This window comes from Falco rusticolus, chromosome 13 (genome assembly GCF_015220075.1).
Source record: "Falco rusticolus isolate bFalRus1 chromosome 13, bFalRus1.pri, whole genome shotgun sequence".
Classification (NCBI taxonomy): Eukaryota; Metazoa; Chordata; class Aves; order Falconiformes; family Falconidae; genus Falco; species Falco rusticolus.
The window spans coordinates 10,712,290-10,736,620 of record NC_051199.1 but is presented as its reverse complement, the minus strand read 5'-3'; the positions used below and the strand labels follow the sequence as shown (position 1 = coordinate 10,736,620).

Below are 24,331 nucleotides of genomic sequence, written 5' to 3'. Positions count from 1 at the left end.
TGCAGCTTGTGCTTCCAGCTGCAAACCCAGCCCTGATGGACTTTCTTAGTTTCAGTGCTTTCCTGTACAGGCAAAATTCCCCTTTTCCTCGCAGGCAGGAAGGCGGATGGCTGCTTGCCGCTGCCCTGCAGCAAAGAGTTGATGAATCATTTCCTTTTCCATATTTTAGCAAAACTGTGTTGTTCAGAGCTCACCTAGAGCATTTTAATGTTTTGAGCACTTGCACTCTTCGCTCGCTTCCTGCAATTGTCCGAAGGCTGGATTCTCTTTGTCTCCCAACAGTTGTTACTTGCTCAGGAGTGCTGCGGGTGGGTTAGGCTCTGTTAGTGCAAATTATTTTTTTTTCTCGTTGTCTTAGTCAGCCTTTTTACTTTTATTGTACATTAGTGTCAATGCGGTTTTAAAGCATGAATGTGTATTTCTACCAGTAAGAGCGGTTTTGTACGCAGAGGAGACAAAGCACCACTACTTGTACCTTTAGACCTTGGAGATTTCACTCGGCTGAATATAAAGCTATAAAGGGCTGTATTAAAAAAAAAAAAAGAAGTGTTTTGAATTCAGAGTTTTGAATAACAGACTTACTAGTGCTGGGATTTCTGCATGGTGAACCTCTGGTTTGTGTGCTTGGCTGTTTGAGAGGGAAAATCTGTGAGATGTGTTGCTCTTAATTGGGCGGAGCTGGATACATTATCAGAGGCCCTGGGTCCAATTTAAATACTGGCTGTATAGAAAATGGGGGTTGGCTTAACTTGTATTGCTCCTGGGCTGAAAAAATAAGGAGATGAAAGAGCAGTGTGATTTATTGTCTGGACACTGGAAGAAGCCTGGCAAGAGGTGTATCTTCAGCATTCCTGTTGTAGTCTACACAATAAGCTAAATTAAGTACCAATATGTAAACGTGAGGAGCAATGGAAAAAACCTGGAGTTTGCCTAAGGGTGCTAATCACAGGGATACCTTTGGCATTAAAATAAAAAAAAACACAGGAGCAAAAAGAGGCAGACAGGGCCCTGAAAGGGGGAGACCTGGTACCCAGCTATTATGGGCTGTGTTTAATAACCCAGGAGCTGATTTCTGGCTAGGCAGCAAGCTACCTGTGTTGTGAAGTGTGTAACTAGGAGTCGAGGTTTTTTTCCCAAAGCTCCTCTTTCCTGAGGCTGATTCATATCTGTCCTTATTGTTATCTATTGTGTTCACATGGCTGGGTTTTTTTCTTTTGTTAGCCTGTTTTCCTTCCTTGTTTTTAAAGAATAGCTTATCTGTATGCTCCAGAAGGGTGTGACTCACAAAGATCACAAGCTTTTTTGCAACGAGCTAAAGCCAGCCTGCTGACTACGAGAAAATACGCTGAGGTTTTCAAACACGAGTGCCACATCGCCTTTGCAAAAGGTGGCGATGGCACAGAGATGAGCAGTGGTGGGATTTGGCCAGATCCGGAGTGTCCGTTTCCACCGCTGCCAGGCCGGAGTGCTGACAGCACCACCTCACCCTGGGGAAGCGCTGCCCCTGTGTTTGGTGCTCTTCATCTCTGCTGCTGGTGCCATGAGGGACAGGAGCAGTAGGACACAGAGGTGTTTCTGGACATGTCGGTCGCATGAACCCAGTGACCACAGCTTGGGTCTGGGAGCTGGAGAATGAGCCTTCAGCTGAGCTCTGCCGTCGCGTGAGTCACCCGGGACCCGGCACGTAACACCTTGTCACTCCTCACCTGCCTCCCCATGTGCATTAACCATGCGTACCTGCCTATTTCGTTGGGGTATCGCGAAGCTTGTAGGAGATTGACTTTGTTCTGTCTAAGTTCTAAAGTATACCCCTCGTGTTACTGAGGCTGCAGTAGCAGGAAAGGGAAGGCACCAATTTGTTTTTATTTTTTGTCAGGCACCTTTGCAATGGATGATGGAGCAGACGCTGTGATGACTGTGCATCTCCTCGCCAATTCAGGACACTCATTGCTTCTGCAGCAAACTCTGGATCGGCTTTTGGAGTGGATTTGCCCAGATATTCGCCTTTTCCTGGTGTCTGAGCGAGTTACTCCACTGAAATACTATGAGAGATGTCGTAAGAGAAGCTGCGGCTTTCCTGGAATATCTGTTCTTCTTTTTCTACATGAGGACTTGGGAGAAGAACGGATTTTCCAGATCCACGAGCAGTTCCAACGTCCACCCTGGCGCTACCAGTGTGCCCAGATTGCTAATGGGCAAAGCCACCCCTACGCCCCAGCTCCCCAGGACTTCTATGGCCTGGATGACCAGATGCCTGTGTGGGGCATCAGGCGGGTGCACTGTGGCCCTGAAATCCTGCGTGTCACCCTCTACTGCAGCCTCGATAACTATGAGGATGCAGTCAGGCTCTACGAGATGATCCTACAGAGAGAAGCAACTATGCAGAAAAGTAACTTCTGTGTCTTTGTGTTGTATGCAACCCAAAATATTGCTGTCCAGCTCTGTTTGAAGCAGCTGCCCGTCGGGGTGGCTGCGGAGCCGAAGGAGTCAGCAGCCTTGCAGTTCAAGGTGCAAGAAATCGGGCAGCTGGTGCCTCTCCTGCCTAACCCGTGTATTCCTATCAGTAGCACCAGGTGGCAAACACAAGACTACGAAGGAAATACAATTCTGCTTCAGGTATGTGTCTGTGGTGCTCTGAGAGGAAGGGTTTTTTTATCTTTTTTTTTTTTTTTTTCAAGGAAAGCAGGACTGGTTTAAAATGGAAATTAAGATTTTGCTTGTTCATGTTTTCTTTTGAATTTTTGAATGCAGTAATTGGTAGCTGTCAATGCCGTGATGCTGTCGATAAATATAAGCACAGATCCTTGGAATGTTCTCATATTGTTAAATTAACATCCCTGACAGTGAAAGTATGAATGCATTTTTGAGCAGGCTAGTTTAACATCTTGCCTTCCCTGCTTGAATTAAACAACCATAGCAGCCTATTCATTTTTTTGCTAAGTCATTATGTTATAAATGTTTTTGAAAGCAAATTTTTAGCATCTGAAACCAGATGTATTCTAAGTATAGTCTGGATACAACTGCCTGCGATAGGTTTGTGTGAGTTCTTGAGTCAGTTGCAGTTGGGTGCAAGTGCCAAAGAAATGTCCTAGGAAATCTCTGCCTTTTCTGTTCAGGTGTGTGGTCCAGAGCTTGTATGAACACACACCAATTAAAAATGACAAAAAAAGGCTCTGCTGAGATAATACACAGCGGGAACTACATGTGAGCAGGCAGGCAGTTTAGCTTAGTGTGCTTTCTTTCCATTGTAACAACACCTCCCACCTCTGATTATTTTGTTTCTTGTAATTTGGATATTTAAATATCTTGCCCATCCTGTGGTTTTTTCTTTTTCTTTTAGCTTCCAGAGCTCATTTGTTACGAATCAAATTACTAATTCTGCACGGCCTATTTTTATGCTGCTCTGAACACTAATCCCCCGGGCAGCTTTTGCATGCTTCTCATTCAGTATCGCTTTATAAACTGGTTTCCATCCACTTAGACTGGACAAGGCCCTGAGCATCTTCATGTAGATTTGAAGCTGACCCTGCCTGGAGCAGGGCATGGGGCCAGGTGACCTCCAGAGGTCCCTTCCTAAATTACTCTGTGGTTCTTCCTGCTGCAGGTACAAGGTCTTTAAGCTGACAGATGTACATGAATTCACTGGCAGGATGTTCAGCAGCTTTTTTTGGGGTGTAGCTGTGCTGCACTGTGCTCCTGGTGAAGGAAGCTGGAGGCTGCTTGAGCCTGGGGATGCATCTCCTGTGGCCGCTCCATGCAGGGCGCTGGCAGCCTGGCACAAGGCTCCTTGTTCTCCAGTTCATGCTGTCAATCTTTATTCTAAGTACCTGTAGATCATTTATTCTGCCTCTCCCCTGCCCCAACTTTCTGCCTTATTGCAAATCAAACCCAAGGGTCAGCTCACGGACTGCTACCCACGCAGAGCTGTCATTCCCCCCTGAGCCTGCAAGAACTTTTTCTTGGTTTTATTGCAGAAGAGATAACCCAAGCCACCCAATTTGATAAAGTAGTATATAAACGACATCCTCTCTTTTTTTTTTTTTTGCTGAAGTCGCTCACTAATTACTATTCTATTCCATGTCCTTTCTTTGACTACTTACAGGAGATCCCTGTTTAAATTTTACAAGTTTAGCCTTAAGACTGATTTAGGAGTCTTAAGTAGGAGAGTAGGACCATTGCTTTGTAAATAAAGACATGAAACATGTCTCTAGCCTTGTAGAGGATTGGTGAGTGGGTGCCTTGCTCTGGCTGGGGTCCCAGGGGCGATGTGTTCCACGGGAACCGGTGGGACATGTATGTTCAGCCGGTCCCGGTCTCATTGGCCTCGCTGGTCTGACGGGTATCTCCCCCTGGATTAGTCTGTCCGTGTGTTGCCCAGCCATCAAAGGGAATGCCATGTGATCGATCCAGAGCTTCCTGAACAAGTTTCTTTCCAAAAACAGCCAGTCTGCTTTTGCAGACGTGAAGGAGCTCTGGTAGGTCTGATGCCTCCAAGAGGGTTTTGGGACAGGCACAGCTATTTGTGCGTGCGGTGTTTAGGTCACCTGCAGCAAATCTGTCACATGTGTGTGCTAGTCCTGAGATGCCTCTGGAAGGTGGCCACGAGCACCACAGCGTGTGCGTGCTGCCATCAGGAAACCCCCAAACAGAAGTGTAAAGAGCTTCGTAGATGCGATGTGGCAATTCAGGTTCTTTGTCTGAACTGGGGTTCAGCTGGGTGGCTGCCTTGGCAGGAACAGCAAGAGGACAAGTGCATGTGTTACACCCCACCAATATACACTCCCAAACTGCCTGCTTTAAACTTGAGGGTCTTCTGAAACTAGCTGTGGTAATTCTTCTTTAAGTGTTTATCTAGTCTCCCCTTGAATCCACGTCACCTTCTTGTATGCAGGGACTTCCCCAGGCCTACTGCCACCTTCCTTTAACTGGAGCTGGCTCCAGCTGGCTTCATTTGATGGCTTCTGCTTCTTGCATTGCAAATGGCAGGGAATGGACAATCCTTATCTGTTTCTCCGGGTGGCTCGTGGTGGTTTAGCCTTTCATCCTCTCCATTCCAAAATGTCTTTTTCCCCAGGATACATGGGTGTTCCTCTACTGTATTTGCAATTACCCTTATCCATTTCTGAGCGTTTCCAGCTCCATGATACCCTCTTGTGTGCTGCAGGTGAAGGACAGGCATCATAGCCCAGCTTTGGGACCAGAGCTGCACCGTGCATAACCATGTTCTCCATTTCATTTGGAATAATTCTTAAGATTTCATTTACTTTTTAGACTGCTTCAGGCACTGAACTGATGCTATCATGCTGCTGTCTGTCACAGAAATGAGACCCTGGGTTACAGTCACCTCACAAGCTAGCATTTTGTGTGTAAAGCCAAGATTATTATTTTTTTTCTATGTGCATCACATTACCTACATTTTCATCTGCTATCACTTAGGCTTGTAGGACCACTGTGCTGTTCTCTAGTGGGGCTCTGACTCATGCTGCAGGCGATTTCAGCACAGTGAGGCTGGGTGAGAGCATCACCACTTGGCCAGGCTAGAACAATCTGTTAATGAGGTTCTCTCTAAATTTTCTTCAACAGGTACAAGAGAGGTCCAAGCCCCATGAAGCACATGTTGGGCTTTCCCATCAGCATAACGCAGGCAATGAAAAAATCCTGCAGGACTCTGTCCCAGCCCCTCTCCCTGCAAAACAGGGTAATCCTGGGTGGAGAAGCCAGGAGGTCAGAGCCGCAAAGGGTAAAATAAAATCTGACCACAGCGAAGCCCTTATTCCTGAGCAAGCTGGCGGTGAGCTCCACAGGCACTTCTGCTCTTCTCACAGTGGTCCAGCAGCCCGGCCATGGTGGGAAGCCACCCCGCTCCGCAGGCGGGCGAGCAGCAAGCAGCAGGCTTCTCGCCAGGAGAGCCACGTCCCTCGGCACACGGCGGAGACCAACGTTGACACCGGGCTTGCCGTGGCCAACGCTGTGAGTGGCCGCTGCCCACTGAACCGCTTCTCCAGGGACCTGCGGAGCAGCCTCTTCCAGCTGCGAGCAGCCACGGATGGGGCCAGCAGCACCATGCCCACCCCGGGCAGGACCCAGCTGCTGTCTGCTGCAGCCAAAAGGAGTAAAGGAGCAGGGCAGAGCGCGGCAGCCTCTCCCTCGCAACCGCCACAAGCCAGCATTGCAAACAGGGCAGAGGATGAGGAGGAGGAATTCTTTATATGACTGAAAACAGACATGCTAGACAAAGTCAGCGTTTCCAAATGGCAGCAGGGTGCTTTTGTGTCTATTGTGCCTCCTCGTGCTGTGACCGCTGATGCTCAGCTTACCTCTGTAGCTGTCACAACATTTCGGTAGTGGGTTCACCAAAGCAGACGCTTACCTTCCATGCAGCAATGCTAAGGAGGCTGCAGATAAAGCAAGAAAAATAACACTGAATTTACAGAAAGCTTTATATTTTTTTAATGTAGAATAGATTGGAGGATTATTGTGCAATGAATAGGAATAAGCCATATGGCTCCTAGAGCTGTTCTAAGATGCTAAAAAACAGCCAGTGACATCTTCAGATGGGGTTAGATGGTGCAGTTTGCCTAAGCTGCCCAAGCCGCTGGATGCCCCCAGCCATGGGGCTCATCGTCCTTCCCTGGGACCTGTTGGAACAAGGTAGTGGCATGGTCACGGTGGTTATGCTGATTTTCCAGTGTGTTCCTTCTCTCTTCCCTTGTTGGTATTTAAAAGCTATCAATGTCAGTTTTATGCAACATGTGAAACGTAAGCATGTTCTTTTAAAATATTTTTGAAGAAAAGATTTGTAGGTGCCTTTTCCCCAAATAAGCACAGTACATGCAAAAACACAATCACTAATAGTTTGAGCTATGTTTATGCTGCAGTAAGACCTGTGGTTGCCTTTTCATGTGACACTTACAAAGCCCACCATGTTGCTGGGTTTATTTTGTTTAGACCAGTGTGGAGTTACCAGCAAGCAATCATAACTGGGTTTTAATTAACAGAAGACAAGAGAAGCTAAGAGTCTTGGAGGGAGCTGCTGAATGCTGGAGAGTAAAAAGTGCAGGAGAAACGAAGTAATGTTTCAGGCACAGATGCTGAAGTAACTCCCATCTTGATCAGCAGTTTTCTTTTCTCAAGCAGGATTAAGTAAATCTCAAAGGGAAAGAGATGGGAAGGGTATGACAGAGGCACGACTTTATTAAATGAAAAGCCAAATCTGATCATACTTACTTTCCAAACAGCACAACATTTTCCCCTTAAATACACCTGAAGTCGACTTTACACAGAAGTGTGAATGTGTCTGGTGAGTGCCATCTCGTTGCCTCTCCTTAGGTCACAACTCAAGCTTGACAGGTGATGACTTCTTGTGGCCGGAGGAGAGGCAGAGGGCGAAGGGCAGCAGCAGCAAAGCCTTCCTGGGGCTGCACAATGTTATGGGTATCTTCTGGTACTCGTGCCAGCTGAGCACAGCTCACACTGCACCGCTACAGCTTTGCTACCTGGGGGGGTCCAACGCCTGCCTATGCTGCGGGTGGGCTGTGCGCTGGGGGGCTGGGGAGCCATGCCACTGCTGGGTCTCCGCTCAGGCTTTGGGAAGGCCCCACGTTCTGGGGAAGTTTGAAGCCCAGTTGGTCTTAGGGCTGTGGGTGGGAGTAGGGCAGTCCCTGCTCTGCACCCCCACAGCTGGTGCTGCCCTGGAAGTGATGCTCACGTACCCTCCAGTGCGGGGCCCGGGACCTGCAGAAAGCTGAACTTATTTCACTGCACACTTACGCACCCCCACCGCTACATTTTCACAAGCTCCATAAATATTTTGGGCGTTTTAATAAATCATACTGTGATATTTTACATCTTTAAAGGGTTATTATTTAATCTTGCCTAACATGCTAGAAATCTAGCCAGCACTTTTCAGAGCCGGAGGAAATGTTTGGACAAGAAGGCAAGCGGCAGAGGGCTGGCAGGGGGGTGAGCTGTCTGGGCTCGCTGTGGTGTGGCTGGGGGCAGCCTGGGAGGGATAAGGAGAGAGAAGGGGGATCGGGGTAGGGCCCTTGGCAAGGTAGTTGCAACCCTGGCAATGGGCATGGACAAGGATAGTCATGAACCCAGGAGTGAAGCCAGAAGTGGGATTCCTGGGAGAAACTGCTTTAGAGATTTCATGGTATTATCTCTATTTTGATGCCAAAGGTACCTATTTGATGCCTATTTAGCATCACCTCATTCTACTTAAGAGAAAGAGGGTGCATAGGAGGTGGAAGGTCAGTATCTAGCATGGGGGAAATGCTTCATCATTTAAAACAAAAAAGAAGAAAATGTTCCATGAGGTTCACCTGCCTGCAATAGATCACAGAAGAGAATGGCTTCAAGTCAAATGAAAACTGCTCTGAAAATACTGCTTGTGACAGTGAATATATAAAGTCCATCTATTTTAAGTGTAGGATACACCTCACTTAAATTCTGTATTACCCAGGCAGCTGTTTGGTCCGGGGGTGCAGTTTCTCCCTGGTTGGATTCGGTAGTGAAAGGCAAAGATTCACATTTTCCATAGACACTTCATATCTCTGCAACCTTTATTTTACAGTTCCTTGCATGCTGTGCCATTTCTTTCGGGCTTTTTAAAAAAGGCTGGTTAGAGTGTGTGCAGGCTGGCAGGGGGCTGCTGAAGCTCTGTGCCCCCAGTAGTGTCCAGGCAGCCTCCTGGGACCGGGCAGGAGTGCGGGGTTGGCGATGCTGGCAGCAGGCTGAGCCGGGGGCTTCCCTCTCCCCTAGCTCCCATCCCACATGTTGGTCCCAACAAAGCACGCAGGGGCAAACAGTCTTGGTGGAAAACCAAAGAGGGAGTTTTGAAAAGTTATGCTTAGAGGTATGATGGCGTTGCAACCCTGAATGAAAGGAAGTGGTGTGGGGGTTTTTTACCATCTGTATGTGTCAGGCTTGATATAAATGATTTAGTCTGGTGGAAAGGGTTCTGACTCAGTTGTGACCATCAGGGGTGATGATGCTGTGGGTACCGAGCTGCTGATTCCTCCAGACACCTTGATGGACAGCAGCCAAGGTGGTCAGCATGGGTTGGCACCTGCTAATCAAGATTTTAATGTTGAGATGTGTACTTTTAGAGGGTGATGGTCATCCTGTGTTGTGCAAGTCTGTTGGGTGGTATCACACCTGGGAGCAGGAGCATGGCCCTGGGATTCCTGTGAGCCATGTGGCTGGGTGACCCCGTTCCCAGGAGGGAGCAGAGATGCTGCTGTGGCTCTGCTCACAAGGGATGATGATGAATGGTCCTGGCCCAAAGGGAAAGGCTTTTCTCCTGGTCTGATTGCACAGCCTGGGTGATGAAGGCTAGAAATCTCTTCTTGTGGGAGTGGGGTGCATGCTGAGAGCGAGAGCTGCTGGCAGCAGGAGTTGGGCAAAACAGGAGAGCTTGCTCTGGAGTCACCTTAAGCCAGCCTGCAAGGGTGGCTGCTGTTGCTTTTCTTGTTTTGGTCCCTGGCTACAAAAGTGGTGTCTCTTGTCTCCTCTGAAGCAAGTGCAGCGGCATTTGTGAGGGACGAGTTGCCAGGAAGGAGTGGGAGCACTCCCGGATGCCTGGATACGGGCACAAAGGCAGGGGGTGCTCTCCCCACTCCCTGCGCCTGGCACGGTGTGGCGGCACAGGCGGGCACCCGGGTAACCTTGGCCTCGGCACGGCGGCTGCTGGAGTCAGTCCTGACACCGCAGGCTTGGCCCCTCATACTAAGAAGAAGCTGGCAAGCTTGATTCTTTCGGGGAAGCAAATGCTGAATGCACTCTTCTTTCCCAAGTTTTGGGCCAAATTCAGCTTTTGTGAATGTCTTGGTAAATCCTGAACTGGTCCAGCGAGCACAGCTGAGCTTTCCACATTTACACTGGTGGGTCTGGGGTGGGAGTTGCTTCTCTCAGCTCTGGCAGGATATTCTCCATCTGTGTTGGTGCTGCGCTCCGTGCCCAGGACAGGCAAAGCTTCACAGCCACTTGGTGGAGGGAAAAAATGTTGCACGTAGCAGAAATCCTTAATTTGTCATAGGGACACGAACCAGAAATTGTCTCTTTAGCCAAAGATGAGCGTGGCAGCCCCAGCTTCTCCGCGGGCTGTGCATGGTGCGCTCCTGGCACCCATGGCCGGGCCGTGGGGTCTGCCTCGCTGTAAATTGCGTGGGCAGGGTGCGGGGCGGCTGCCCGTGGGTCCCTCTGTCCGAGCACGTGTAGCTGCAGCAGTAACAGAAATGTTCTCTGTTGCCTGTCTGCTGTACCGCGTCCAGCCAGGTGGCCTGTCCCCTCAGGTGGGGACACCGGGGGGGTGCCGGGGGGCGGGGGGGCTGCCCGTCCCTGGTGCACCAGCTCCGCCTGGTGCCCGCCGGTGGCATCTTCCCGGCCGCTGCCGCCCCCGCCCCCCGGCAGCAGCGGGGACCGACGGCGCTGCCCCGCCGCCCCGCCCGGGCTGGCACCGAGCGGCCGTGCCCCAGCGGGCGGCCCCGCACAGCAGGGAGGGGGCAGCTGCCGGCGGCCGGGGCTGTGTCCCCCCGCCCCCCCTCCAGGCTTTGCCCTTCGGCAGCGGCAGGTGCCACCCCCGCCGTGCCCCGGTGCCCCCGGGCTCCTCACCCCGCTGCCTGCCCGTCCTGCGGCTTCCCACCCTCGCTCTCGTTAGCACGGAATTAACCTGGTATAGAAGAAAATAATAGAGATACCAATACCAAAGAAAGCTAACTTAGCTCTCAGTCATTCGTTTTCTCTGCCAGCAAACTAAATTAAGGAGATCTGCCACGTGAGCGACAGGGGTGAATACCGTCCGTCATTATTCCGACGGCAGCCTCAGGCATGGATGCGCTGCAATTCCATATGCAGCTGTTAATGTGTATCTGCTGACTGCAGAGAAAAATCAAGGCACAGTGCTAGCATGCTTGTTACAAAGGCGTTTTGCTAAGAAATGCCATGGCAGATCAACTTTTTTAGCTGTAATAACAGAAAAAAGTAAATCATTAATTTTAACTGGAGGCAATTTTGTTTCAAAGGTTAAAAAAACAGACTTCTCCCTTTTTAGTTGAGCGCCAAAGGATCACTCTTGGCTTGCCGTGAATTAATCCTGTTCCCCTTCGTGGAGGTGACGATCCACTGTGTGATGGAGCGGGGCGGGAAGCAGGACCTTTGCCTTGGTGGGGTGGGGCAGGAGGAGATGCGGGGCGGGAGGAGAGGTGGAGCGCTCTGGGGCGGTGGGGTCATGGCTGTGGTCCCTCTCCGCCTCACTTGCAAAGTGAATTAGGAAGCTCAAAGGCTCTTAGGCTTTGCTTTAATAATGAGGAACTGGAAACTTCTGTGGAAGCCAAGAAGGGGTCTGGGCTGTGGGAGGGATGCAGAGGGCTCAGGGGTCCCCATGGCACACTGCGTGGAGCGCGTGTCCTTCTTCCCCGCCACCCCATGTGGGTCCACAGTTCACCCCTCTCAGCACAGCAGCAACAAAAGGGTGTTTCGGGGTGGGGGGGATTCTCTGTGACCCCCTTTGCCGGGGTGCTGCAGAGCTGCCGGTGGGGCAGGAAGGTCACTGCTCCCTTGTACACCAGGATCTCCCTGCCCAGCCCTGCTGGCACCTCCTGCAGCCAGGCACGGCTTTGCTTGAGCCCAGGTAGTGGAGGTGGGAGGTCTGGCTGCTGGATTTTGCCAGTGAACCCTGAGTGACCACCCAAACATTAGTCCTGTCGGCCTGCCAGGCCGGCTGGCATGAGACGTGCGGCAGCAGAGTGGGAGTGTGTGCACATCGGGGCTGGGGCTCAGCTTGCACGGAGCTACCTGCCCTGCATGTGTTCTTTAAGGGGTTTTGCTTTTGTCCTCTTCTCCAGTAAGTGTTCTCACGCAAGGTTCACCAGGACCTTTCTTTTGTCCTTAGGGAGATGAAAACTCATTTTTCCTTCAGTCTTTTGGGCCATGATGTGGTAAGTGCAGAAGCTGCATCCCTGCCTTGGGATGCCGCTTACTTGCAGACATCAGGGAACATTGGGAGAGGGAACTTGCAGCAGGAGCTGCCTGAGGATGGGGCAGGATGTACGGAAGGAACTGGAGACGCCCTGTTTGGGCCTCAATAAGAAACCTGGAGTATGATGTGCTTCCGTTCAGCAAAGTGCCTACCTGGCTGTGGCTTTTCATCCAGCGTAGGGTTGGCTCAGCCCTGCGGGGGCTCAGTGCCTCAGAGACGCTCTGCTGCTTCATAAGCCAAGTAGCCAAACACACTGGGGAGCAAAAAACTGACATGAGATTAAAAAAATGTCTTTTAAAAGACCTGCCTGAGAGCTGCAGTATAATCCTCAGGGTGGCAAGTCTTAGCCAGGCCCCTCTTCTGCCAAAGGCAGGTGTGCCTGCAGGCTGGGCTTCAGCAGCAAGTGGTGTCCTGGATCTGTCCCCTTCTTGGTGTCAGATGTTCCCCATCGGTTTTACTTTCAGGAAGAGCTGCTCGTTTCCAATGGCATATCTCAGGTGGAACACCTCATATCCTTAGTACCTCATTGAAAAGAAGCATCAGAGGTATTTCTCTACACCCAAAACGTAACAGTAGTTATACAGAATAACAAAATATAGCAGCTGTTACAGTGAGCAATTTCTTTCCTGTTCCTGTATAGTGGGTTTCATTAAGCACAGAGGATGCACCTGATCAACCTGGATTAAAAATTGAGTTATATTATATTTTACAGGAGAAACAATGATTGCACCCAAGTTTGGAAGGGTGTCTGGAAAGAAAATTCAATGTGTTGGGAAGCAGTCGGTATGGGTTTGTGGTCCTGGGCACTACCAGGAGGCAGTGATACTCCCGCTGCATTTCCCCACCTCCTCTTTCAGCAGGCTTCCCCTGACACTACCACTGCATTGCAGTTTGCTGCGCTGCTCTTCTAACATTTAATTCTCATTATTCGAGAGAGGTTTTGAGAGGTTTCCATCTCCCATGGAGCACTTGCATTAATATTCCAGTTCAGGATCTCAGTTCTGCTGCTGATTACAGGCAAGGACAGATCCGATTCCTATTAGTGTGAATTAATATTCTTTAAGAGTCCCAACAGCTTTCTTCTCCCCTATCACCCTCCTTCAGGCACTGGCAGCCTGGCTATGCTGGGAGGTGATTAGGTTTGTAGATTTGTTCCTGCAGACACTCGGTGACACCATTAGTTTTCTCATCTCACTTGTGCAGCTGAAATTGTGACAGCCTCACTTCTTTAATTGGGATCATCTTGAGTTGCATCTCAGCATCAGAAGGAGCCTTGTAGGGCACAGGCCTGGCTAGGCACGGAGCAGGCAGGAGCCACTGGGGCTTTTAGCTGTCACAGCTGGTAAAAGGTTGATCCTTGCTTTCTGAAATGGGAAGGTAGGATGAGAGATGCCCTGACAACTGACTGGATGTGGAAGATGTTCCTTGCTCTGAAGTAAGCCCCCTCCTGTTGGCATGGCTGGGATTCAGTGTCTTGGTGTGGAGCAAGAGGAGAAAGTCCCTCCTTCTCCTCCTCTTGCCTTAGGTTTGACTCACTGCTGCTCCCTTGGGAGTGGCAGGAGAGGCATCCTAGCCCTTGTGCCACTGTGTCACATGTGCTGTGTAGTGCTGGTAGCTGGGATTGCCCCTGGTGGATGTGGTGACTGGGTCAAGTGCAGATCCTGCATCATATCTCTGCTCCAGGGTGGGAAGGGGTGCAGCTGGAGTTGTGACTCCCCAAAGGTCACTTGCCCTGTGCCTGGGCCACCTTTGTCTCTTTCTTCACGTGGTGACAGTGAGCACTTCCACTGGGCAGGAGGACCAAAGGTCTCTGCAGAGCTCCACATGGCCCTGAGTCACCCTCGGTCCCTGTATGGCAGGGAACCACCCTGCCACCTCTGCAGGCAGCGACAGTCAGCCGAGTGGCTGCCTTTGCTCTGCCAGCTCCCAAGTCTGCTGTGGGGACAGGGCTCTTGTGCAACGCTGGGCTGCCCTCACTGCTGTCCTAGGACCACTGCTATCAGAGCATCTCTTCCTGGCCCCAACTTCATATTCCAGCATCACCAATTCTCCTCCCCTGCTCCATCTCCCGCTGTCCTGCAGAAGATGCTCATTGGGTCCCACAGCGGGTGTGCAGCAGGGTCCAACTGGGACCTGCAGCGTGGCACATGGGGGCAGCTCCCTGCCCCTGCTGTGGGCTGAGAGCCGTGCCCTGCCACTGCTGCCGTGTTTCCAGGAGGAGGGAAGGGAGTGACCCACTTGTGGGAGAGGTCAGCCTTAAATCCCAGTGTTTGAGCACCAGTAAGGAAAAACCTTGGGATAAACAGCAGCAGTCTCTGCAGTGCCCCTTTTAATCTAGATGGAAGAATTTTTCTAAGGCCTGAGAGTTACCAGCTGGTGGGACAGGTGACTGCAGCTTAGAGAGATACTACATTTATATGAAAAAAAAATGTTAAACCGCAGCCTAAGTCTCCCCTTGGATCTCATACTTTATCCGTTCCCATCCACCAATGTTGTGCTGCTTGGCCAGAGGCTGCACGGCAGGGCTGTCAGCAGCCTCCAGCTGCCGGAAGGCTCATAGCCTGCATAGGAGTGACTGAATCAGCTGCCTGGGCCATAAACGCTCATCTGTGATCCTTTCTCTGGGCAGGCTGGGAACCCCATCCTACCACTGGCTCCTCCCAGGCTGCCCTGGCCTCCCCTGCCCTGAACTGCCCTGATGCTTCTGGAGCCTCCCACAGCCTCTGTGCCCCGAATCCACTGGCTACGTGGGGAGTCAAGGCTGCTTTGGGGGGAAAAAGGGTGGTTTGGGGGGCTGAGAGCAGCCCCATGGTGCCGGCAGCAGGGCTGCTGGAGCTGGGTCTCGGGGCACAGTGCGTGTCCCTGCCGGCTCGGTGGCCGGGCCAGCAGCGTGGGTCAGCCCTGGGCATGGGCACACAGCTGTGGTCATTAAACTGCTGCCTGTTCCCGTGGGCTGCTCTCTCACCTCGCCTCAGAGGTAAGGCTTTCCTCCTCTTGCATTTATTGCTCAAACCCGGAGCTAGGAGACCATGTATTGAGCTGGATTGCCTGGGGCACAGTTACAGTTATTGCCCACCCTAGATTCTGGCAATGAGCCCGCCTGGCTCGTCAGACTTCCCTCTTCAGCTAGCTGCCGTGGCTGAGCCAGCGCCGCTGCCAGCGCTGCGCTGGGTGCCCGGCTGTTGGCTCCTGTGGCTCCGTGCTGCTCCGAGCCAGGGAGCACCCTGGGGAGCACGGCCACCCCCTGTGCCCTGCCACCCCGCGTGGGCAGTGCCCGCTCCGCCTGGGAGAGCAGCAGTGCCACACGGGAGCTATTCACTCGCTGGTGATGGAGAGAGGTACCTGAGCCACGGTGTTCCCGCGCTGCTTTTTGATTCTGAAGCTTCACTGGCTTATGGTTGGAATGGAAGCAAGGTTTGTGGTTTTGCTTTTGCTTTACCAGAATTGGCTTAAAGCACCCCAAGGATTTTCAATTAAAACAAACAAAGGAAATTATATTCAAGGACACTCCCAGGACAGTACAAGAGATGTGATTCTGATGTGCAATGAGTACAAAGGGAACGTGTTTTGGCCATCCCAGTGGCTGGAAGTTTTGTTTCCAGCCTGGCAGTGGATCTAAGCAAGTGGATTTTGGTTGTGTTCCTCTCCCTCCTCTATTTGTTGGTCATGTTAGATGGAAGCATCCTTGCAGGGCCACCACATGTATTGGGAACAGCACCAAGAGCAGCTTCCTTCAAATGCAGCTGTGGGCAAACCAAATAGCCACTGTGATGGATGTAAGCAAGTGGGATGAAGTAAATCAGTGTTATGGAACCTTGTCATGTAGATCAAATGCAACATTTCACAGCATTGATACCCCAGGGCTTCCTTACCCATTGGGCACAGTGGTTGTTGTGTTGGCCTGCGTGGCCTCCTGCCAGTCCAACCAGTGCTTAAAAATGTAGATGTACTTTCCAGAAGTGGGTTGAATTATTGGAAGGTGACTAATCAAATTGGTTCTGGAACCACTAGCAGCATCCTGGTGGATCAGATGCTGAACTGTGATGCCTGGGCTCTGCTGAAGGCCCTGCTGGGCTGCCACTGGCCTTGGTGGGGGTGGTTTGGCCACCAGCTGGTTTCAGCTGTAGGGTCAGTGGCTTCACACTGAGGAGGGCACTGGGCTCCCAGTCCCTCAGCCTGACTCCCCGAAACCTACAACGCCGATGTAAGCCAGGCTGTGAGGGTTTCCAGCCTGTCCGTGTAAGCTGGGAGACCAGAGGGAAGGGGTGGGGTGGGAGCAGAATTTCCCTGAAAATTTTGCTGTGTTTTTTCATCTTGATTTAATTCAGAGCTACTAGGCTTTGTGGAGGGAATAGCTGATTGCAGAAATGTCTCATGCTGATGTTTACCAGATACTCTTTTTAGATGGGAAAGTCATTCTGTGTCACGAGAAATTTTGCAAATGTTAGTTTTTGTTGCAAATCAGAGTGAAACCAGATTTCAGGAGATTTAGACTTCTCACAGACTTGGAGTTTTAGCCACCCTTAGCTGCAGCTCTCTGACAGCCTGCTTGAGCTGCTGAGCCACCTCCTTCAGTAGCACATGGCACAAGGAGTTAAAATAATTGGAACAAGATATGCGCCATGGGAAGCCAAGCATTTTCTATTAAGGAAGAGCAAACCTTCTACTTCTTGTAGCTGTTTTGATTCAGCAGTTGTCTTAGTGGAGACTGCTTTTTTTCCCGATTTCATTGTTCAGCTCTGGTAATAACCACTGTTGTGTTTGCAAGTTTTAAGTGATGACAGGCCAAATGCCTTACCAGCATTTCATTTCTTCCTGTGTGAGTGTGCTGGCTTTGCCTGCCTTCATCAGCACCATGGGCTTTCTCTCTCTTGCTCCACTTGACATGTAACTGAGCTGTGGACAAGCCCTATCTTGTATGATGCTGGCATGGCATACGCAGTCGCTGTGCCTCCCCAACAATCAGTGTCTTGAGGCACCGCTCATCCAGAGGGATTACATTCAGTCTGCAATTTTTTTGGCATCAGCAAAGCGGGTTCTCAGTGTGGGGGTCCTTAATGGCCTTCATGCTCCTTCTGTGCCCTGTGTTGTATTTGGTTCCTGAGTTTAGTTTGGAAAGGAAAAAAAAAAAAAAAAGTGCTGCCAGGGTGTCGGTGGGAGCAGGGATGTGTGTGGGTGTCAGAGGCGCAGCAGATGTGGCAGGCAGGCTCACGCAGAGGGCTTGGCAGGAGCGGGGATGGTGTTGGGAGGACATGCCAGGGCTGAAAGTGGTCACCTCTCCACGTACCAGAGCAGGCTGGCCACGGCCATGGCATGTGCCAGGAACAGCTCTTCCTCCTCCTCCTCGTTGTCCACATGCGCTGCCGGCACAGCCTGTCCCCACCGAGCCTGCCCGGGGGAGCACAGCACGAACCAGCCCCGCCACAGCAGCCGGTGCCACCCAAGGGGCACCGTGCAGGGCGGCCGGGAGAGGAGACTCCCGGGATTCCAGTTTCAGGGTGGGAGCTGCGAGTCACAGGCTGACGCCAGCCCAGTGGCCCCCGCAACCCCAGTCAGCCCCATCACGGCTGCTTGCACAAGCTGGGTTATTTAAGCTCCCGAGTGATGTGGAAAGCTGTGTCCCAAAGAAAACCTTGTGCGTTTAGCCAAAAAAAGACCCAGAAAAAAAGGAGGAGAGGAAGGGAGGAGGACCCATAACACATTTTCCCCCACCTTGCAGACTCAGAGCCCTTGCCCCACTTACCTGGCCGCTGGGTTTGAATTTCAGCTGTTTGATTCATGAGAGCGTGTCTCGGAGCCTCTGGAAGCATGTGGACTGCTCCCACCCGCAGGGTGACTGCCCGGCGGCACTGCCACAGCCTGGCTCCCCGGGGAGGGGAAGGGGTGCTGGGGGCGTGGGGGTCCCGTGCCCCGGGGCCCTGCAGCGCTGCCTGGCCAGGTGCCTGCCAGTGCCGTTGGGTAACATGCAACTGTGCAAAACCAGAGCGGGATGGATGTTTTTGTTTTTGTTTTCCAGGTCTAATGTGAGCTTTTCATGGTTCCAATGTAACTGTGAGGTTTTATGGACTCCTGTTCACTGTGTTCTGCTGTGCTTTTATGGCAGGAGCTATGCTCACACCATCACCAAAACCTGTTTGGACTCCTGTTTACTGTGTTCTGCTGTGCTTTTATGGCAGGAGCTATGCTCACATCATCACCAAAACCTGTTTTTGAGTTGTTTGTGATGGAAACCGTACTGACAATGAAAATACTTGGGAAGTATTGCAAAGCCAAGGTTGAATGGAGATCTCCTCCCTCCACACCCACCACAGGGATCTTGGACCTCCAGGAGGCGGGTGAGGACAGCAGCCGTGGCCACCCATGAGCAGCTGACCCACGGTGCACGGAGCGGGTGGCCTCCTGGGTCCTTGTCTGAATTTCCCAGTTGCTATTCTGGGTAGGAGTTGTCTGCAAGAGAATCTGTCACGGTTTTGATTCAATATGCGGTTTACTGCTTGGAGAGGTGATTGAGAGCTTTTGTTCTATGTTTTTCTCCTTTGTGTTCTGTCTTGCTTGACCTATACACAGAAATGCACGTTGGCAACCTCAGCCTATCCATCTATAATCATGATGCTCCAGCATGTGTTTTACTTTACAGAGGGTTTCAGTGTTGCTGTTGGTAATGGGAAAGGAGATGTTATGGGCATGCAGCAGGGCCTTTAACATCTACAAAATCTCAGCCAATTTTAAAAGCCAAAGCAGTCACCGCTGTATGTCTAAAGCTATTTTGTCATAATTTTAAATTGTAATAATAATAATAACCTTGCTGATGCAGAGGGTGTGTGGAAGAAACAGGCATCCTTGAAAATTTCCTATGAGGCTTTGCCAAGCTTGAAGTGACTTTTGATATTTTTTCCCCCTTTTTTTCATGACTGAAAGCCATTTCTCACAGTGGTGGGTAGCAGCTCCAGCTGCTACATGTCAAAGCCGAGCACAGGATCTGGCTCTGGAAGCAGTGCAGCTCTCTGCTATCCTTTTGCAAAGCGTGCAGGAGCAGCAATTTCCCCAGAAATGTGGGAAACGAAGCCCTGGATGCAATTGCCCTTCGGTCCAGCAAGGCTGTCAGCAGAGCAGTCCCATCCCCTCCTGGCCCAGCTGTGCGCTGCACATCTGCAGTTCACAGAGTGCATGCTTGGGCTCAGCCTTTCCTCAGCCACCCCCAGTTCACCCAGCATCGAGGCTGAAAAGCCACTGATCTCACTGGAAAGGATGCAATGCACCGGCTTGCTCCAAAGAGGGCGCAGGGTTAAAACTTGCTTACCTCTGTGGTTACCGTGGAGGTCTCGGCTGCGTAAATGCAATTTAATGCCTTGGAATCCATCAGGCGCCGTGGGTGTGCAGGGCAGCAGCATGAGAGCTGGCTGGGTGCTGAGGGTGCCCGGGCTTCAGCCACCCCGGGATGCTGCGCTGCGGCACGGATTGATGAGACTGTCATAGGTGCAGCCGTGCGGTCACAGTTAGGAGGTGCTCCCATCCGCAGCCCCTCTCCCGGGGCTTCCAGGCTCTCCAGAAAATTACCCTGCTAGAGCATCGCTTCACATGCTTATTCTTAGCCTAACGGTGTGTAGTCATTTGGGGGTTTGGAAACTGGATGAAATTCGATTCATTTGAGTTTAAAATTCGGTCAGTCCGATGTGGTTGTTTGAGTTGTTTTTTCTTTCACCTTGTGCTTCATAAACTTTGGTGGCGGGCATTGTGAGCATTAGGGGCCGAAGTGATCTAACCCTCTCCACCGGGCAGGAAAATAGAGTATTCCCATTTTATTCAAGGGAAATGAAAATAAAGGGATTTTATACAGCTTGGCCAACACTGCAGGGAAAGTCCCTTTAATAAAACCAGATCTCTCATCTCTTAATCTTACACGTTAACTGCACAACATCCTTCTTCCGTAATCTTCCTTTCATGCACTTCAGAACTTTGCACTAACAGTTTTGTTTTTATTGGGCATGGCCTTGATAAGTGATTTCTTTTGTGAACAATAGCCAATTCACTGGCCTATGTTCGGTGGTAATGAGCTGGCTTAACATAAAGTCAACAGTGAGCCAAGACTTCACACCTGAATAGGCATCCAAGAGGTCGGAACCGGTGTCTGATATTTGAAAAAAAATCCCCATTACTATTTGGAAAATAGGATAAGAACAATTAAGAAGAGGACTGATGCAGGTGTATGACATAAATGCAAACTGCAGCCATCTTAGGTGCTCAGGCTGGTTTCTCTGTTTTTCTTATGCTGGACCATCACTGCTGTTTCAGTCTTTATAGTTACTCTTTGTCAGAGGGATGGTGAGACAATGATGTTGCCTTTACCCAGGGATGCTGGGGGCTGAGAATGGCTCCGTGAAGGTTGGTCAGTGGTGGGTGGGAGGGAAGGAAGTTTTGGCATCTGTATGAGAAGGGGCTGTGGATGACGGTGAAGTCCTCCTCCCTGCCTGGAGGAATGACGAGCTATTTAGTGCATCTTTCTTCCATCTAAAGTAGGAGTTGGGAGGCCAGCTAGACCACAGTTAAGGCACTTCTGGGTGAATCTGGGCATTCCCTGACAACAGGATATCTCAGAGGCATATGAATGATGGGATCAGAAAGAACTCATGAATGTTTTTATCTCTATGCTCCTTGGCTCTTCACATGTGTTAGTGGAGCTATTTCTGCCTTTTTCCTGCCTTTTGGAGGTGCTTATTACTACAGGCTGCTGGAAGATCCCGGGGAGTGAATGGTCCTACTTTGACAGGAGCATTGATTATGCTTGGAAATTGTTCTGGCAGCACTTAGTTATTTATCTTTTTTCCCCCCGCCCTTCCCCTAGGCAAGAAGTGCTTGTTACAGTTGAGTACTGTACAGTGATTTTTGGATACTAGGGAGGCAGATCCTGAGGTATCTTTGCTGTGCTCATCTCTTGCATATTTCGGTTAGCAGCTAACGTATTGTTGATGTTGCCTTTAGAAGTTATACACCTGCAGCGGGCTGGCCGCCTGCTTCAGGTGCTCTGGTGCTAAGGAAGCCACACGTCCACCCATGGGTGCTCCCCTCGGCATGCAGGCAGGGCGTGCCATCCCCCCGGCTCCTACCTTCTGGTAGCAGAAACCGAAGCTGATCCAACTGGGAATACTGGGGCTGCCCCCACTCACGTGTTGCCCTGCAGAGTTGTGTTTGCCACTGCTGGTTCTGCCAAAGCATTACCTACTACGCTTGTTGTTACTGATATTTTCCCTGCGGTCATAGATTAGGCAGTTTTGGTTTGCTCCCCCTCCTTCTTTTGTACAGTTTGGTTTTAATTACTGTTTGACCTCCTTGCTGCTGGTTCTCTTCTGCACTTGCTGTATTGTAGTAACTTTGCTCTGGGCTGTATTCTGAGAAAAACTAGGACATACTCAGTGCCTTTGGTAGATGTTATGCCTGGAAGGTGGCCAGTGCTGTAAGAAATGCTCCTGACTGAGTAACAGAAGCCAAGAAATAAAAAGTTATGACAGTGTTCCAGTTAAAACATGGCAGTACCTCATACAATTTCAAAGTGGCTTAGCCTGTGTCATCACAGTACCAAAAGAAAGGTGCGTCCCGAGTACTGCTGTTCCCAGGAAATCACTGGCTGCATAAATAATCACTCAAATGAGGAGTTTTCAGTGATAGCCTAAAACCACACCTTCTGTCATGCCTGTATTCTTTGCTAGTCTACTGGCAGACAGGCCAGACCTCCTTTATAAGACTTACATGCAAAGGATATTGCTGCAGGCTCAGTATTTATCGAGAGACAAGGTATTGCTGGACTCTTTCTAACGGGTATCATTTTAGACCTAATGTTCTGCTCTGCTTTCTGTGTCCGTACTTATTTAAATCTCTTCCATGTGTGTTTCCCAGAGCGATAAGATCTCAGTGGCACAACCTCAGCAACAACAATTGCATTTAGCCCATCATCTTTCAAAAGCCTCTGCTGTCAGCAGCAGCCAGCAGTTCCTCCTCGCCGGGTGGAGGAGCTCCCTGGGAGAGCTGCCGGCAGCGACATGCTCTGCGGGGATCACGCTCAAGCAGTGAAGTTGGACCTGGCCATCCATGAAGGCAAACAGCTGGCAGCCAGTGATGGAAATGTTAAATGAGGTATGGTTGTGCCTTTTAAACGCTCCTCTGGGTTACATAGAAGGTCAAGTGTTTGTTTGTATAAGGTAAACAAATGCCATACTCTTAGCCCATGTTCACAGGGTGTGCTGGGTCATGACCTCCAAGTCAAAGTTATGGGATATGCAGGTCTTGGTTTGACATGAGAGTTGGAAGTATCCACCTGGAATAACAGGGATCTAGGTGGGTAAAAGCAATGGCAAGAGAACGTTTGGTGGAGATGCCTAATTTAATTGGGATTTGCCATAGGTGACTATTGCCTAAATCAGCCAGGCTCCAATGTACTCTTGTCCGTGTGACTTCTCTTGGCAAGAAGTGGGTCTTCTGCTATATGTTTGTAAAGTTCCTCATTTAACACTGTTCTGACTCGCTGGTGATACCGCTATGCGACGGGTAAATATTGAAATTTTATTGTCTAGTGCTGAACAGGCATAAACTTGCTATTTTATCATCCCTATTGAATTATTATTAGAATGTTGTTGAATAAAATACTAACTTGTCAGCATGACTTCATTTTGATGGTATTTGTTCATTGAATCTAACCTACAGACAATGGTGAACTTTGCCCTGTGCTGTGGAAACGCTCCTATTCTTTGACTTGTGCCCTTTTAAACAAAGTGATCTGCGAAGTGTTTATCTAGAGGCATAAAAGCCCCCCTATAAATCGATGCATATCCCAACTTTATAAGACTTGCATATTAATTTGCTTATTTTCCATCTGAACAAAGGATCTCAGGAACCCACAAACATGGTCAGAATCATCTTGATCCAATTTGCTACATAGTTTTGTTTGACTGCGCAGATGTTTTCTGTGTGTTTGGCAAAAAAGGGGTCAAACCCTCTATCTGGGCCTACTATTTCTGGCATGATCCCTGAAGTTTTTAATCCTTTTTGAACATGAATCTTCTGAGAGTTTATTTTGATTTATTAACCTGATTGTTTGAACACAGGGAAACAATCTGGAACTGCGACCTTCGCTCGGGAAAGTGCATGCTCAAGTATTTCTGCTCTAAATCTCTCCAAGCTCAGTGCAAAGCATGTGAAGGACCCTGATGGCCACAGCAGGGCTCATCAGAGACACGGCTGAGCCTGTGCATCCCCCCTGCAAGGTCTGGGTATGGCTGTGGTCTGCATGGGGCAGTGGGGCTTGCAGTTACCCAAGAGAGTTCTGGTGGAGGGCCCGGGCTGTATCGACAGAGCTCTTCATGGATGAGCAGCCCCAGCCCGGCCAGCATTGCGTGGGGCTTTCTGCTCTGGAGCAATGTTGACAAGGGCTGATCTCGCCTGGAGCCTGCGACAGCGCACTGTGCTGCACGTACGGGCTGGCCACTGACGGGTAGCCGTCTTATCCAGAACAGCTGGGTTTTGGGGGATGTCACCCCATGCAGTTTCATTAAATAACCCTCTCTGTCTCTGCAAAGGAGACCTGGAGATCTTACGTGCTTTGGGAATATGCGCTGACATAGCCTTAGTGCAGCTCCCATTCCTCATTTGCCCCGTTGCAGCATGTGAGGGGTCCCCAGTGTGGGCACTCTATGGACAGGGTGCAGAGATGGACACCATCCCTCAGTGCCTTGCAGTGAAAGTGTATCTGGCCGGTGAGTGGCAGGATGAATAGTGCTCTTAACATTTTCTGCGGAGCTCCACAGCCCGTGCAATGAGGCAGCAGTCATCTGGGTCATTATACCTCCCTTCCTGTTACTCACAGAGTTACTGACTAATTCACACATTTCTGGCCAACGTTTTTCCAACTCAGCTGCCTCAAAGAAAGCACCTCTGACAAGAGCAGCTGGGTTTCAGAAGGTGCTAGGGAGTCCCTGCTGCCAAGCAGAGTCAAATCCACAACTGCTGGCCTACATTTGCTTTATAATTGCAAACTCTGTAAGCCTTACCATTGCAATTGGAACTGTTGGGGTTTTTTTGTAATCCAGTGGAGCTGATCCGAGTGTGCTGCAGACAGCGCGGGCGGACCCAGGAGCAGCGAGGATGTGCAGCAGGATGGTTCCTAGCCCATGGCAGAGCTGTCTCTGCGGGGCAGACCACGGTGCCACGGCTGCTGACAGGGTGCAGCACGCAGCGATGGCTGGGGAGGTGTCTGCTAGATGCAATTAGTGCTTCTTCGGCAAGCCGGCTGTTGGAGAAGCAAACCGATGGAAACAATAACAGGAGCCAATAAGCAGCCTTGTGTACAGCAAACTTTTAAAT

The 24,331-nt window shown here is 50.4% G+C and overlaps 1 protein-coding gene across 4 annotated transcripts; it reads left to right on the top strand.

Annotated features, from left to right (window-relative positions):
• Positions 1–1,287: 1,287 nt before the first annotated feature.
• Positions 1,288–22,618, top strand: FAM124B (family with sequence similarity 124 member B). 4 transcript variants are annotated; one of them, XR_005107304.1, is made up of 4 exons: positions 1,288–1,754; positions 1,877–2,616; positions 5,584–6,651; positions 21,872–22,618. XR_005107304.1 is itself a non-coding variant. In XM_037407290.1 (3 exons), exons 2-3 carry the CDS (start codon positions 1,888–1,890, stop codon positions 6,211–6,213), a joined length of 1,359 nt encoding a protein of 452 aa, XP_037263187.1. In that variant the 5' UTR covers positions 1,288–1,661; positions 1,877–1,887; the 3' UTR covers positions 6,214–7,845. The 4 variants fall into 4 exon arrangements, 2 of the variants coding, with proteins under 2 accessions (XP_037263187.1, XP_037263186.1); XR_005107303.1 differs by lacking the exon at positions 21,872–22,618 and adding an exon at positions 7,330–7,845; XM_037407290.1 differs by lacking the exon at positions 21,872–22,618 and having other exon boundaries at positions 1,288–1,661; positions 5,584–7,845.
• The last annotated feature ends 1,713 nt before the right edge of the window (positions 22,619–24,331 follow it).